The 17,343-nt window shown below is 45.2% G+C and overlaps 1 protein-coding gene across 5 annotated transcripts in view; it reads right to left on the bottom strand.

The window, feature by feature from the left end:
* SAMD12 (sterile alpha motif domain containing 12) overlaps window positions 1–6,321 on the bottom strand; it is a 309,305-nt gene extending 302,984 nt beyond the window's left edge. For all 5 annotated transcript variants that reach the window (XM_060243285.1, XM_060243287.1, XM_060243283.1 and 2 more), the window contains exon 1: window positions 6,095–6,321. In XM_060243285.1, the coding sequence (XP_060099268.1) occupies window positions 6,095–6,107 (13 nt within the window). In that variant the 5' untranslated portion in view covers window positions 6,108–6,321. The remainder of the gene's footprint in view (window positions 1–6,094) is intronic.
* Window positions 6,322–17,343: the final 11,022 nt, after the last annotated feature.

Here is a 17,343-nt window from a genome sequence, read left to right as displayed (position 1 = left end):
AAAAGCCCAGCAGGAACTCGTTTGCATATTAGGCCACACCCCCTGACACCAAGCCAGCCGGAACTGCATTTGTGTGCATTCCTGTTCAAAAAAAGCCCTGCGTACAACTTACTAAAAGTAAAATCCTCTATCATGTTGCAACTGACTCGTGGCCATGCCATGAAGCCTCGTGGGGTTTTTAAGGCCAGGGATGAACAGAGGTGACTTGCCATTGCCTTCCTCTACATAGCAACACGAGTATTCCTTGGAGGTTTCCCATCCAAATGCTGACCAGAGCCAACCCTGCTTAGCAAGATCAGGTCAGCCTGGGCTATTAGGGCCGCTACAGAAAAGGTATTGTTTACAGAAAATTGAGCACTGTTTTATCCCACCGAAATCAGGAGATGTTCAGGATATTAAGCTTTCTGAACAGGATACAAAGAAATCCTGTTCAGAATGCTTAATAGCCTTGCTGTTTTCACAATTTCAGGCCTGCTGCTAAAGAAAGTGGCCACTCCACTACAGTTAAAACTCTCTTTAGAAGTGGAAACAAGAACAGTGAAAATATGTATATCTATGGCCATCAAAGGCATGTGTGACGGAAAGCAATGGGTTAAGAATAAACTGAAGACGCACAGGGCTGCGTCAGGTGACCTGAGGGTGGGGGCTAAGTGCTCAGAGCTCTCAGGGAGGGAAAAAAGTGAGTTGGTGACAAGAGACTGCTGAGGCAGGAGTTCGGTCAGGAGTCTGTCAGAGTGGGAGCCTGACAGAAAGACTGAGAGGGTCAGTTCGGGCCTGAGAGAGGCTGAGAAGAAGCTGATCCTGAGAAGAAGCTGGATGAGGAGACGGGGAAGTCTTCCAGAGACTGCCAGCTTGACCTAACCAGCCGAGAGGGCTGTGTGTGTGTGTGTGAGTCAGTTAAAGACCTGAACGGTCGCAGACACCAGGAAACTACTCTAAAGACCTAGTGAGGAGGTTGAGGGAGTAGATGTGGGTCAGAGACACCAAGAAGGGCTGAGAGAAGAGTCTTCAGTCGAGGGGTGTGACTAGACACATCTATCCCAAGAGGCCAGACCTCGACAAAAGGTGGAGAGGGAGTTGAAGGTGAACTGTGTAACGGTGAAAGACTCAAAACAAAAGAAAAAGTAATCGTGAAGCCTGAAACAAAATAGTAACCTGTGTAAATATCTCCCATATCCCCAGTTTAAGACTGTTTGTAACAATAAATCTGTGGTTTTAAGTTCAAGTTCTCGTGAGCCTATATTGTGTGAGAAAAACCACAAAGCTGCAGTGGTCCCATCCATCGAAACAAGTAAAATACCCCGAAGAGACTGAAAATTAGAGATCTAGTGAGGCCGTGAAGCTGGCGCTGCGATAATCAAAGGCATGTCTCTTCTATGGGTTTCCATCCAATGGAACTACCTTTTCTCATGCAACCCTGACACTATGGAACAGTCTCTCCTAGGAGATGCGTCCCTCTAGATTGTGGGGGCGGCAGTGGCTTTAAATTGGAGAACTGGGCTGATTCCCCCCCCCCCCCCCCCAGGGCTTTTTTTGAGCAGGAACACACAGGAACACAGTTCTGGCTGGCTTGGTGCCAGGGGGTTTGGCCTAATATGCAAATGAACTCCTGTTGGGCTTATTCTACAAAAAAAAAAAGCCCTGATTCCCCCACTCTACCACATGAAGCCTGCTGGTTGAACTTGGGTCAGTCACAGTTTCTCTCAGAACTCTGAGCCCTGCCTACCCCACAAGGTGCCTGTTGTGGGGAGAGGAACGGAAGAAGATTGTAAACCATTTTGAGATTCCTTAAGGTAGAGAAAAGGGAGTATAAAAACCTACTCTTCTTCTTCAGTAAGTAGGATTTTAAAGGGTTTTTCTAAACAGTTTAATTTTCAGATGAGTATCACTTCTAAAAAGAAAAGAGTAATGTTCTTTTACACATGTCTGTTTTTAGACTGGCTTATGCACAGTATTTGAGGAGCCCCATGGCGCAGAGTAGTAAAGCTGCAGTACTGCAGTCCAAGCTCTCTGCTCATGACTTGAGTTTGATCCCAGCAGAAGCTGGGTTCAGGTAGCCGGCTCGAGATTGACTCAGCCTTCCATCCTTCCGCGGTTGGTAAAATGAGTACCCGGCTTGCTGGGGGGAAAGTGTAGATGAATAGGGAAGGCAATGGCAAACCACCCCATAAAAAGTCTGCCGTGGAAACATAATGATGCGATGTCACTCCAGAGTTGGAAACAACTGGTGCTTGCACAGGGGACTACCTTTACCTTTATGCACAGTATTGCTGCTTTTACTGTTATCTGGCGGCTCCTTTAATTCTTCTCTTGTTTATTTTCATAAGACAGGATCGTCAGAACCAAGCAACTGGTTCTGAATGCTTAAAGGCCTTGGGGCTTGCAGACAGAAGCCACCCCGACCTCGATGCTTGAAGGTTCTTTGTAATACGGCATGCGAGTACACTGCTTTAATCTTCAAAGAAGAAACAGTCCAAAATCCCACAGGGATTTGGAAAGCCCTTGGGTGTGGCAAAAGCAACTCTTTGGGTTTATTTTAATTGATTGTATCATTTTGCATTACGGTTTTAATCAATTCTGTAGGCTGTCTCAATCTTTGTAAGAGCTGTGGAATTAACAAATTAGTATCAACGATAAAGGTGTCTTCAGGCTTCAAAAGGACAGATCCCTCTGTTATTTTCCTTTGTGGGAGCAACACCAAAATCCAGAACTTGAATGCCAGGTTCCTGGGGCTTCTTATATTTTAAAGGTTGTTACAAGTATACGGGAAGGGTTGCAGGTTGGGGAGAGATCTTGGAAAGGGAGAATCAAAAGGGTTTCTGAGAAAATAAATCAAGAGGACATATTTTGTGCAGCGGAGAAAAATATGTATGGTGTTGTGAATATATGTATTTGGGCATATGGGAATTAATAAAACACTAAACAAGGCAAGGTTTCAAAGAATAGAAAATGAACATTGTTTTGGTCTTTCTCAGACATTTCTCTCACAGGGTTGGATGACTAGTGACAGAAAGAGAAGGTAAATTCATTTTAGAAAGTTCAAATAATTTTTTATATATTAGGTTAAACATTCAAGGGCTTTTCCCTCCACCTTCTGCCCTTCTTTGAAAAGGAAACAGCATGGTACCAAAAACATGAGACATTTTTAGAAAACAGGCAGAGCCAGGTGGAGTTCTTGACCTGCAGGGCTTCTGATTGGCCAATGGAGATCCAGTTGGCTGTGGCAGATTAAAATAGCATTTCAGCAGCAACTACTACCACACTGCAAGTTTTATTCTCACTCCTCCTTCCCTGTGTATCTTTTAAATTACCCCTCTTTTCCCCTATACTTGGGCTTCCTCTGTGTGGCTGGCTCCACCCCCTATAGCCACCAGTTTCAGAAAGCTGGTGTACTGGTTAAGTGCATGGACTCTTATCTGGGAGAACCGGGTTTGATTCCCCACTCCTCCACTTGCACCTGCTGGAATGGGCTTGGGCCAGTCATAGCTCTCACAGAGGTTGTCCTTGAAAGGGCAGCTGCTGTGAGAGCCCTCTCAGCCCCATCCACCTCAAAGGGTGTCTGTTGTTGGGGGGAGAAGATATAGGAGATTGTAAACTGCTGAGTCTCTAATTCAGAGAGAAGGGCGGGGTATAAATCTGCAATTCTTCTTCATTTTGTGACAGTGCCCACTACCTCAAGTCAGAATGCCAAAGGTACCTGTGGACTCACAAAGGTGGGAACCTCTGCAATGAAGCCAAGGTCAGCTCAGCATCATGGTTAAAAAGTTGGACCAGGACCTGAAAACCTCAGGGTTGAATTCCCACTATTACTTTAGGCCACTCACTCACTCACTCTCTTCCAGCCTAAACTACTTCACAAGGTTGATGCGAGGGTAAAATGGAAAAGGGGAAACCGTTGTGTGCCACCCTGAGCTCCTTAAGATTAAAAATAGCCATAAACAAATAGATAGATAACCCAATGGTGTTCAGGCTTTCAACCCTGAGAAAACCTTTCCACCTGTCCATTGAGGAAGCCCTGAATACACCTCACCCAGCACCACATTGTTTACAAAGGACCCTGGGCATATATTAGTTCTCATAGTACGGATCCAATAGTATGGCTGCTTTTACAACTGATCTCCAGGCAATAGAGATTGGTTCACCTGGAGAAGGCAACCTCTTTGGAAGGTGACCTCTATGGCACTGCACCCTATTGAGGTTCCTTCCCTCCCAAATCATACCCTCCCCAGACTCCACCCCCAAAATCTTCAGAGGCTAAGTCTAATGACAGAAGTCCATGATGGTCAGTACTACTGTCTACTCAGACTGGCAGCAGCTCCCCAGGGTCTCAGGCGGAGGCCTTTCATATCACCTCCTGCTTGATCATTCTTAACTGGAGATGGAACCTTCTCCATGCCAAGCAGATGCTTTATTCCTGAGCCAAGGCCTCTCCTCTAGGTATCTAGATGGGACACTTCTGGAAACCCTTCATACATTACCTTGAATGCCATTAGGAAAGAAGGCCAGTTTCATAAATTCCCCTCTCTCACTGTAGCCTCACATGTCAACCTCCAGGGTGCTCCTGAAGGTCCACTGACCCATGGGGACACAATGGGAGGGGCTGAAACACTGCTGTGCAAGAGAACAATGCTGCTGCTTATGCTGCATGGTTGTAGGGTTGCCAACCTCCAGGCGGCAGCTGGGGATATCTTGCTTTTACAACTGATCTCCAAGCGACTGGTTCATCTCGAGAAAATGGCCTCTTTGGAAGGTGAACTCTATGGAATTGTGCCCTACTGAGGACCCTCCCCTCTCGAACCCCAGCCTCAAAATCTCCAGGTATTTCCCAACCTGGACCTGGCAACCCTATTTGCTGGGCTTGCATAGGATCCAAGCATAGACCTGGCTGAAAGCCACATCCCCTAACTGAAGTGGCCCTCTGTACATGTTCAACAGCACCCTTCTTAAACGTCACACATTCAGACTAGTGTTTTGTTTGTTTAAAACTTAGCACTAAAAAACAGGTTCTGGAGTTCAACTTAAGCTGCAGTTGGAGAGATGGGTAACAAAATAAGAATTACAGAATACTTTAGTCCAGGGGTCCCCAACATGGTGTGGTGCCCATGGACATCAGGAAGTCTGCAAACACCTTTTCTGGTGCCTGTCAAGTGTTTTCAGAAAGTGGGTGGGGCCAATTGGGGCTTTTGCCCATTGAGGCTTCTGATTGGTCATGCAGATTTTTCAAAACGTTGCTTTGGCAGCAGCTGCCAGCATAGCAAAAGGATCTTCAACTGTAAAACTGAAGGTAAAGCTGGAACAACCTTTCATAGCCGACTCCGCCTCCTGCAGCAGCCATTTTACAGCTACCATTTTGGCAGCTGTGCCCACCACGCTGGATCACAATTCCAAAGGCGCCCACAGCCTCAAAAAGGTTGGGGACCCCTGCTTTTTGTCACATTGCAGAAGCACTGTAAAAAAAATAAATCATAAACCCAAACAAGGCTGAGGATCATGCACTAAAACACTCACATTTGGGGAGGAAATTAAAGGAGAGGCAAGACTTCATGTCATATATATTGGCAGGGCAGAAGGGGGGGAGGAGAATCAACCATGCAGTCTGCATAGACCCTTCTTGACCATAAACCTTGCTTTCAAAGAAAGTGGAGTGAAACCTTGTAGGTGGAAAGAGAAGGCTGGCCATGAGCATCCCTCAGCCAGGTGGGCAGGTCCAACCTTCCATGCAATGGTGGGATGAGGGTAACAGAGTGGTTGGTCCCTCTCTGGCTGATGTCAGGTAGCTCCTCTCCATATCCTTCCGCAGCCCAGTGCCCATTCATGCAAATGTCTCTCTGCAAAGCCCTGTGCGGTTTTTTTTTTTTTTTTGCAAAAGCAATCTATGCTGGCCGCTTTCTCCTCCTCCTCGCTCTCTCTTTCCCCCCTCCAGGTCTCCCCCTCTGATTGATGCCTTCACCCTTTCTAGCCAGCGACTCTTCCGTTCTCGTCCCCCTCAGGTAAGGAGGAGACATGGAGGCAGGTGCGGGAGGAAGGTGGGGCGCCCGCCCGCCAGAGCAGGGGGGCGTCCCTGGCTTTGCAAAAGGGAAAAGGTAGCCCTTACCTTCCACAGCCATTCTCTCAGAGCTCGCTTAGTGCATGCATAATTCGCCAGCCAAGAGGTGCTTCTCCTCCTCCCTCTTCCCCACCCCCTCCTTCCCTTCCTTCTCTCTCTCTCTCTTTCTCTTTTCCACCGTTTTCTCTTTCGCTCATCTGCAGCCAAGACGATCAACCTGCAGTAAGAAAGGGGGGGGGGGGGTAGTCCGTCCCCCTTAGCAGGCTGGGAAATGTAGTTTTTTTGGTGAGGGGGGTTAGTCCTGTCAGGCTACGGCACGATGTCCAGGCTGGCAGTTCCCTCTACGCACACACCCTGAATGGAATGAGCAGTGCCCTGGGGAGAAAGAACAAGTCCCTCATTGTCGCGCCTCTGCCACTTAGGGCGGCCTGCGAAGAGACGAAAACTACAAATCCCGAAATGCAACGAGGTGAGATTGAGTATAGGGCTATTTGACTGAGGACTTCCTTGTCAAACTAAAGGAGGAGACAGGTAGAGGCTAAGGTGCTGGAAAGGGCAGTATTGGGTGCGCGCGCAGTGCACCGCTGATTGCCTCAGCAAAGCGCGGGGGGGGGGAGGAATCTCACTCAGCTAAAAGAGCCCCTTTATCTTCCAGGTGCATTCATAAGAGCATAAGAGAAGCCATGTTGGATCAGGCCAATGGCCCATCCAGTCCAATACTCTGTGTCACACAGTGGCCAATATATATACACACACACAGTGGCTAATAGCCACTGCAGCTGCTAATCTGCAAAATGGTTGCAATACATTAGAGTTTTTGCAGATGTCATGGAGGGGGAGGGTAATAATGCCAAGTCCAATTCAAGAAATACCTGGGGACATTGGGGGTGCAGCCAGCAGACTCTGGGGGTGGAGCCAGGAACAAGGTTGGGACAAGCATAATTGAACTCAAAAGGGAGTTCTGGCCATCACATTTAAAGGGAACACACCTTTTAAATGTCTTCTCTCCACTGGAAATAATGAAGGATAGGGGCACCTTTGGGGGTTCATAGAATTGGACTCCCTGATCCAATCCTTTTGAAACTTGGAGGGTATTTTGGGGAGAGGCACTGAATGCTATGCTGCAAATTTAGTGCCTCTACCTAAAAAAAAAAAACAACAACCCAGAGCCCCAAATACCCAAGATCAATTATCCATTACACCTTATGGGAATCGGTCTCCATAGGGAATAATTAAGTGCCCAGCCTACATTACCCGCCCCCCCTGCTTTCTGATGACCCTGAAGCGGGGGGAGGGCCCCCAAACTGGGGGATTCCCGGCCTCTACCTGGGAACTGGCAACCGTAAATGGTTCCCCTTTGCCCCTTCAGGTATCTATAAACCAATAAATTATATCTATTTGTTTTAGAATAGGGTTACCATATTTTGAACAGCAAAGAAAGAAAATATATTTCCCGACTGAAAAAGTGTGCATGCACACACAAGCGTATACCAAGAATTAAACTTTGTTGGCCTTAACGGTACCACTGGAGTGCCACTAGACCCAAACTTTGTTCTGAACTCAAACTTGCTTCAGACCTACATGGCTATTCACCTGAATCTATATTTTCCAAGTGACTACTTCAAAAAAAGTCATCACTATGACAAATCTCATTTTAAAAACCCCCACTATTTAAGAGAGTGATTCAGATGTGGAATTTGCTGCCAGAGGATGTAGTGATGGCCATAGGAATAAACAGCTTTAAAAGGTAATTAGATAGATTTGCGAAGGATAAGTCTATCAATGGCTAGTAGCCATGATGACTGAAGGGAACCTCCACATTCATAGGCACATTCATCCTCTGAATCCCAGAGCCAGGAGGCAACATGAGGGGAAGGCCACAGCCTCTATGCCCTGTTCTTGGCCCTCCAGAGGAACTGGTTGGCCACAGTGCAAGACAGGATGCTGGAGTAGATGGACCACTGGTCTGATCCAGCAGGGCTGTTCTTATGAAGGCCTTGGCCTCCATGCCCTGTTCTTGGCTGTTCAGAGGAACTGGTCGACCACTGTCTGAGACAGGATGCTTGACTAGATGGACCACTGGTCTGATCCAGCAGGGCTCTTATGTTCTAATGAAGGCCTTGCCCTCCATGCCCTGTTCTTGGCTGTTCAGAGGAACTGGTCGACCACTGTCTGAGACAGGATGCTTGACTAGATGGACCACTGGTCTGATCCAGCAGGGCTCTTATGTTCTTATGAAGGCCTTGCCCTCCATGCCCTGTTCTTGGCTGTTCAGAGGAACTGGTCGACCACACTCTGAGACAGGATGCTTGACTAGATGGACCACTGGTCAGATCCAGCAGGGCTCTTTGTATGTTCTTATGTTCTTAAACTGTGATACTTTGGCCACAAAATGAGAAGGGAGCACTCACTGGAGAAGACCCTGATGCTGGGAAAGACAGACGGCAAAAGAAGAAAGGGACGGCAAAAGATGAGATGACTGGACAGCGTTACTGATGTTACTAACATGAATTTGAGCAGACTTCGGAGGATGGTAGAAGACAGGAGGGAGTGGCGTGACTTTGTCCATGGGGTCACAAAGAGTCGGACTTGACTGTGTGACTGAACAACAAAAAAGAATATTCCTAACCTTCCAACCCAAAAGAGGATTAAAAAAGGGGACATCTGGTGACCCTAATTTAGTAGGTAGCAGGTGCACAAGGCTGGACTGGAGTATGGTTGCTAATCTTCAAGAGGGGGCTGAAGATGTCCTTGAATAACTGATACAGACATCCATTTCCCCTTATGCCTCATTCCTTCTTTCATTTCAGATTTTCACGTGACTTTAATTTACGCAGTTCTAATCCTATTACACTAGTTATTGGAAGTCTTATCCTATTGACTTCATTGATTTCTACTGTGCTATCTAACCCAATTTTCAGTGAGAAAGGTGGCCTATAAATAATACAAATAGGTAAAATTAAATACATTTAAATATTTGTTCATTTATTGTTTCGATTTATATGCCACCCTTCCCTGCACACAGGGCTCAGGACAGCTCACAACATTTTTTTTATTTGTTTAATTTGATTTTTAGACCACTCTTCCGGTAGAACAGGCTCAGGGCAGGTTATATCATAAAAGACAAGCAACAGGTAAAACCAATTAAAATATTTAAAATCTAAAATTTCAGAACAATAGAGACTAAAATGGTAAATTCTGTGTCACAAACATGGCCTATTGTCCAGGTCCAGCAGGTCCTATAGCACTGAGATGGAATGGAAGGCGGGGGGGGGGGGGGGAGGCCAATAACAAGTGACGTCCACTACCTCAGCTGAAAGCTTGGCAAAAGAGCTCTGTTTTACAGGTCCTGCGGAATTGAAGTAGATCCCACAGGGCCTGGAGAGCTTATTCCACCAGGCAGGGGCCAGGGCTGAAAAGGCCCTGGCCCTCGTCAAGGCCAGACAGACATCTCTGGGGCCGAGTATCATCAAAAGGTGTTGGGTCACTGATCATAAAGACCTATGGGGCTCATACACGGAGAGGCGGTTCCAAAGGTATGCTGGCCGCTGGCCGTACAGGGCTTAAAGGTAAGTACTACCACCTTGAACTGGATCGGGTACTCAATAGGTAGCCAGTGCAGTTCGCGCAGCACAGGATGGATCCTTGCCCATCTCATCAGATCTCAGAAACTAAGCAGGGTTGATCCTGGTTAGTACATGGAAGGAAGTCCAGGGTTATGACGCAGAGGCAGACAATGAAAACCACTTCTGAACATCTCTTTTTTTGAAAACCCTCTGGGGTCACCTTAAGTCAGCCATGACTTGATGACATTCCCCATCGCTAAATAAGTTGTTATTCATCAAGCACAGGGGTGGTCAAACTTGCTTAACGCAAGAGCCTTCTTCATAGCGGCACCAAGACTTTGGAACTCCCACTCAAAGGGAGATTCGTCTGTTTCTCTCTATTGGTGTCTTTCACCAGCAGATGAAGACTTTTGTGTTTCATCTGGTGCACTCCCAAAACAGTTATTGGCCCTCCAAGTGCAGCTTATGTGCTTTTAATTGAATCATTTAATAATTTTATTGTATTTTTAATTGCTCGAATGTTTTATTGGGCTTTTTTTAGGTTTCCTGCATTGTGGACCCTGATTGGGTGGAAAGGCATTGTCCCTCTAAGTTTCCTGTATCTCAGCATTCCTGTATCTCATCTCTTAGTCCTAGATTTCCTCTCCACACAAACATTTGCACTGATATTTTCCTTGCATGAAACCTCCCTTGGAAGCCATGCAGGTGGTACCCAAGCAGAAATACCTCTCCTTGTTTTCCCAGCATTAGCTTTGTTCTCGACGCTGTGCTTATTTGCAAACAATCATAGGTACGCGGGAGGGCTGGGACGAAGCATGTTTGCTCAGAGCAACTGTGTGGAAGGTGACAGGCCAGCAATTTTTTACTTGCCTGCTGTGCTTGGGGTGATCCAAGCATGAACTCGCAAACAGCACTCTTTGAAAGGGGGAAATAATGCATAATGCAGCTGCTCAGTCGAGTGTATTGTACAAGGTAATTCATCTCAACCTCAGAAAAGTAGCCGTTGCATTAAGACAGAAAGCAAAACCAACAGGAACCCTAAATAATTTCATACCCTCCAGAATCCTAGGTTTGGAATAACCTTCAGCAAGTTTCCCAGTTCATATTGGAACCCCAAGAAGAATTATCCAGCACTTACAGAATCCCTCATTCTTTAAACATATGGATAAACATATGGAGCAGAGGTCCATCAGTGGCTATGAACCACAGGGTATTGTTGGAACTCTCTGTCCGGGGAAGTGATGCTCTGTATTCTTGGTGCTTGGGGAGAGCAACAGTGGGAGAGCTTCTAGTGTCCTGGCCCCACTGATGGACCTCCTGGTTGCAAAGCTGTGCCTGGCAACCCTATGGTGTCTTAATGTAAGAAGGCGTAGTTGCATGGATGCAAAATGCTGTGAACTGAATCTGACTTGTGCTTTCTGCTTCTTTGGGGTCCAATTCTACGAAAAGGGTCAGCCTGAGACTGTCTGACACTACAGGCAAGGCTAACTTCTGGCGCTCTCGCCTGCAGTGATAACATCACCAAGTCACATGGGGCACCCAGTTTGGCACCCTCAGAAGGCCAGTGCTCTAGGCAATCACCTAGTTTGCCTAGTGGCAGAGCTGGCCCTGTCTATGGGCCCCCAAAGAAGGTTTAGTTACTTACAGCTGCTGGAATGGCCTTGAGTTAGCCATAGCTACCACAGGAGTTGTCCTTGAAAGGGCAGCTGCTGTGAAAGCACTCTCAGCCCCACCCACCTCACAGGGTGTCTGTTGTGGGGAAAAAAGATATAGGAGATTGTAAGCCACTCTGAGTCTGATTCAGAGAGAAGGGCGAGGTATAAATCTGCAGTCTTCTTCTCTATTTGATTTATATCCCACCCTCTCCGCCAAAGCAGGCTCAAGGCGGCTCACAAACATAATAAAATAACAATAAAAACTGTTAAACATAAAAATAAACAGTTTAAAGCAGTTTAAATAAGCTGGTGCTAATTCCATATAATTTAGGATGCATTCAGTGTTCTTGGACATCCAATTGGAGCTAATATCTCAGCAGTGCCTCCATCCATCCATTATTTCTAATTTAAATGGTCCCTTTAAATGTGATGGCCAGAATGCAGAATTCAATCATGCTTGTCACAATCTTGCTCCTGGCTCCACCCCCAAAATTTATTGAGTCAGACCTGGCAACTCTAGGTCCAATACATCAATATATTTAGGCTGCTCTCTGGTTCCACATCTGCGCTGTGAATCCTGAGGCTTACTAGCCTGGGATTACTCCAGACCTTTGAGAATATTAGCTAGGGGCAAGGAATGGATCCATCATTAGCATTACAGCAAGCACCCAGATGGACTTTTGAGACCTGCTGAGCTGACATTAACGTTTCTCCAAATGTTGCATCAGCCTTTCAGTATAGTTGGCGAAGGGGGCACTTGCCCTTTAGCGGGACATGCTTTGAATGTCCCTTCTTCTATTTTGCGCTGTTCAGTTTTTGCTGGTTTTTTTTTTTTTTTAAGTTGCAGACACAAAGACTGAACTATTTTGGAACAAGTCAAAGAACACACAGTGCCATTTCTTGTTTTAAGCCATTTCTCTTCTCCAGTTCTCAAAGCAGCCCTTTTTAAACTCAATTATTTGCAAAGAGGCCTGTTTGCCATTTTGTATTCTTATGAAATTACGGGACTTATTTTAGCTTCAAGGTTTTCAGGACAAATACAAAGAGCCTATTTTGTTATAACTTCTTTTGAGATTTTAATGTCTTTCATTTCTCTATACCTCCAAAAAATGTTTTAAAAAACTAAATTCTCAAATTTTCCTGTTGCTCTATCATGTGATATTAAAAGCCCTTATGCGGATATTTACTTATTGTATGGACTGTTGAGGTTATCTCTATATGATTATGACTGATTTGGGGCCTCTCCAATAATACCCTTTTAGCACAATTTAGCTGCCTGGCTTTACAACTTGGTAGTCTAAAATTAAACTTCCCACACCAGTCTGGACTCTGCCAACTTGTTTGCCTGTATTATACAATCAAATCTTTCATTTCAGCATTATTACATACCCTACCAGCACCAGAAAGTCAAACTAAAAAAAGGCCAGTTCAAAGTTCAACATTGCAAGCTATCTGGATTAGATCCAGAATTAGATCCAGTAATAGAAGATAAGCACAGAAGAGAAGAGCCAACATTTTATGGGCATTTAAGTCATGTTCTCTCTTCCAAAACATCATGTTCAAGATGCCCTGCCTACAATGTGACCCCCTAATTCTCTTAAGTTTGACAAGTTCATGTTAGATCTCAGGATATAACAATGTGTAATGTACACAGGGCTTTTTTTTTTTTTTTTAAGGAACACAGAAACGCAGTTCTGGCTGGCTTGGTGTCAGGGGAGTGGCCTAATATGCAAATGAGTTCCTGCTGAGCTTTTTCTACCAACCTCCCCCATGTACACATTACTGGTTCCTTGGATCACATCTGGATCCACCATGAGAACTTTCAACCAGATGTGCTGAAAATTCCCTGCCAGTCACTCAGTTCCCAGGTCTGCTGCAAGGGTCTGATAAGGATGGGGACTGCAGTGCTCAAGGGCAGGTTGGCTCGTGCCATTTTTCCAACAGTGGCAGCTCTTTTTGTCCTGTTGGGGAAACCTGTGTGTATACCATCTGTACACACAGAGCCAGTAGGGCAAATAACACCCCCTGAGAGTGTTTCAGCACATGTTATATAATATTCACCCAGGGCTTTTTTGTAGGAAAAAAACAGCAGGAACTCATTTGCATATTAGGCCACAAACCCTGATGACACCATAGTTTCACACAGGGCTTTTTTGTAGAAAAGCCCAGCAGGGACTCATTTACATATTAGGCCACACACCCCTGATGCCAAGCCAGCCAGAACTGCCTTCCTGTGCATTCTTGCCCCCCAAAACCCCTGCATTCACCCCATGGAAGCCAGGTACCTACTTTGGAGCCCAAAGAGACCCTCCAGACAGTTACCATTTGGTCAAAACTGGAGAAAGTGGGTCTTTACGCCTACTCAAAAGTATGTGAGTCCTACCATTTTTCCAGTTTAAAAGTTTTATTAGGGAAGACATTTTTGATGATGCTTACTCCCAAGTAAGTCTTCACAGTTGTAAACCCTTTGCTGAGTTAATTGGCCCTAGCAGTCAAAGGGTAAGGGAGGATTAATGGACCAAAACAGAGAATAAAAGAATATGTTATTGAGTCACAACTCATGGCAACCCCAGGACTTTTCAAGGCAAGAGATGAGCAGAGGTGGTTTCTCATTGCCTTTCTCTTTGCAGCAATCCCAGTTTTCCCTTGGTGGTCTCCCATCCAAGGAGTCTCCAGGGCTAAGCTGCTTAGCTCCCATGTCCTGGTGAGCTCAAGCCAAGCTGGGCTATAACTGTAGCTAAAAAGCAACCATAACATCCTCAAGTACTCTCCAATCCTCACCAGAAGCCCAGCCATGTAGTACAGTGGGAGTAATATATTATACATGACTAATGCAATCTTTTTCTTACTGCCCACTTTTCCCATCTATGACACAGCCATGCTGTTGGTTATATTACCAAGTTAAGGCCACTGGCCTTACCTTAAAGCCAATATGTTTGTGTTTAATTTAAAAGGAAAGCTATCTTGCACTTACACATTAACTGTTGAGGAAGCTGTCACAACTACAGTCAGTACCAGTTAGTATACCCGCATTCTTTTATTCCTCTTCAACTGGGGTATAGTTCACAAGTGAGTAAACAGAGACAAACCCCAGCCTTTACTCTACCTCCAGCTTTCCTGAGCCAACCACTGGAACCTTCACTCGCCATTCAACTTCCTCCTGCTTCATGCTCAGTCCAGCCCTGGGAACCCTGACATGGGTCAGTAGGATTTCCTAGTAACAGAAATCCTTGGTCTACATCAACCTCTTTTCCACCCCCCTGTTCCCTTGCAGAACTTCCCTTATATCTGTTGCCAGCCTGTCTTTCTCTAATTGCTCCATCAGGAAACCCAGAAGACCTTTCTCTATCAGTGTCCTCTGAACACCTTGTTGAGCTTGCCCCTGTCTTAAAGGGACCTCTTTCTAATCACAGAAGTATTTTTAACTTTAATTTCAACTTCAGATCCTCCATAATTGTGCTCTTTGAGCCATTTCCTAATGTCTTCACACAGCAAGTTCTAACATCATCTGCACTGCTTTTAAATAGTTCAAGGTATTATTTCTAGCAGTCCACAATGATTCTGGGGGGAAAGAACCACTATAAAATCCAGATTTTAATGCAGGAAAGATATGTAGATATGTAAAAGTGTGAGGATACTTGCAGAAGAAATTATGTGTGCATCATTTTAGAATGAAAGATTCTCAGCAATATATATTGTCGTGCTTCTGGGAGGGAAAAAACCCTACATTTTTGTAACTTTTTTATAAAAGGTTTTTTATACCTACTAATATTTCTATATTTATTTAAAACATTTCTTAGCCACCTTTCTACTGTATGGATCTCAAAGTGCCTTACAATGTAAACAAAACAATAACCTTAAAAATACAGAAGTTGTAAATACATGTTGTGTGTGTATGTGTGTACGAGAAGCAAGAGATTAAAATGTGAAATTTGCTGCCAGAGAAAATAGTGATGGCCACAGGCAATGATGGCTTTAAAAGGGGATTAGACAGATGCATCGAGGATAGGTCTATTACTGGCTACTAGCCATGGTGACTTGAGGAACCTCCATGTTCAAGAGCAGTCAGGATTTGAATCCCAGTGCCAGGAGGCAGCATCAGGGGAAGGCCACAGTCTCTATGATCTGTTGCTGGACCTCCAAAGGAACTGGTTGGGCAGTGTGTGAGACAAGATGTTGGACTAGATGGATCACTGATCTGATCCAACTCTTCTTATGTTCTTAAACCATGGACAGTCTGAGAGGCCAGTGTTCCATTCCATGGGTGGTTTTCTTTGATCTATGAACATATGAACATATGAAGCTGCCTTATACTGAATCAGACCCTTGGTCCATCAAAGTCAGTATTGTCTTCTCAGACTGGCAGCGGCTCTCCAGGGTCTCAAGCTGAGGCTTTTCACACCTATTTGCCTGGACCCTTTTTTGGAGATGCCAGGGATTGAACCTGGGACCTTCTGCTTACCAAGCAGATGCTCTACCACTGAGCCACCGTCCCTCCCCTTTATCTAGATTCAACTGCAGACTGTGTGCCCAAGTTTTGACTATCAGATGTTAAAATGTTCAATTTTCAAAATATTTCTTTAATAATTCCAGTGTCTTTGGCTAGGTATTCATATTTCAGCTTTGCAGCTGACATGGAGACAGCTTTTTATGTTGGAACAAAATTCACGTTGCACATTTCATGGAAGAGATGCAATCATCCAATAGTTAGACTTCTAGTACACTGCACACCAGATGTCTTGGATGCCCTTCACACACAACTGCAATTGCATGGGAGCCATTTTTCCATGACATAATCCCATCTAGTACAGGGCTGTGTATGATTTTATAAAAAAAAACCTCCGGCTCAACTGCAGACTAAGCTACATTAGACAAGTGGTTCTCCACCAGTGGTACATGTACCACCAGTGGGACACAGAGTTTTCATAACATTGATGTTCTCACTGGTCCTCAGTCTCCTACGGTTGCCAACTGTGGGTTGGGAAATACTTGGAGATTTGGCAGGTAGATTCTCGGAAGGAGATAATGGGCCGGATCCTGGTGAGGCTCATGTTCTTTGAAAGAGTGACACATGAAAAGCTGAAAACCACTGCCTTATATGCCAAATTTCATCTTTTAAACTAATGTGAAGTTTGTAATATAGTGGAGAGACAGTTGTAGTGATCAAAGCTCTTTATTCTGTTACAGCATGGCAACGGTTAAACTAAAGACTACTGAACTGGAACAACAGTCCCAAGTTCCCGCGCTAGGAAGTCCTTGGGTCATTTGAACCAGCAGGGGGACGGTGATTGGACCAGGGGAGCAGGGATTTGGATCCTGTTGCCCATTGTTCCTTTATCCCCAAGCTCAGTCCTAAAGGCTCCAATGAGCCTGGCAGGAACTCCTAGATAGCAGCACAAGAAACACACATCATACACAACAGAGTTAATCCCAGCAATTTAGGGGTATACTTACATTCCCAATGCTGATACAAAAATCTACCAATTTTCAGCCATTTTCAAGCTATACAGGCAATTATTATGTTCCAGGGTGCATAGTTACCAAATGCACCCTTCCATTTTGTTGACCTCATTTTCTAGCAGCATCCATCTTGAGTCTATGAGCAGCTGGTACCTACAACACACTTGAGACTCATGAAATGCAATTTGGGGCCAGTTGCAGAATGGTTGGGGGAAAGAAGCAAGCTGGCAGAAGAAGAGGCAGGAGCAGAGACATCCAAGCCTGATAGTCATGAAGATATAATGGGCCACTGGAGAGGTATTCATTGGCAACATGATAAGCTCAGAGAGTCAGAAACTGCCGTGAGGAAAACGCAGAGAGATATTGATCCATTAAGATACTAAAAACCATTGTTCATGATTTGGCTCAATCACGGTGCACTATTGTCTATAGCACATTTCCAAACCAAAAAAGGCAATCCCAGGGACTGGGATTCCATTCTCACATGCCTAAGAGGTGCATCTCTTTGCTTAATGACCCTCAGATTGTTTATTAATCACTCCCTGCTCCCCAGCACTGGACATTAAAACCTAATGCAGCAGGTCGCAGAAGATCAGTTTTGTAGCACTTATTTTCT

The sequence above is a fragment of the Heteronotia binoei genome, chromosome 7, assembly GCF_032191835.1.
Source record: "Heteronotia binoei isolate CCM8104 ecotype False Entrance Well chromosome 7, APGP_CSIRO_Hbin_v1, whole genome shotgun sequence".
Taxonomy (NCBI): domain Eukaryota; kingdom Metazoa; phylum Chordata; class Lepidosauria; order Squamata; family Gekkonidae; genus Heteronotia; species Heteronotia binoei.
This window is presented reverse-complemented; position numbering and strand designations above follow the sequence as displayed.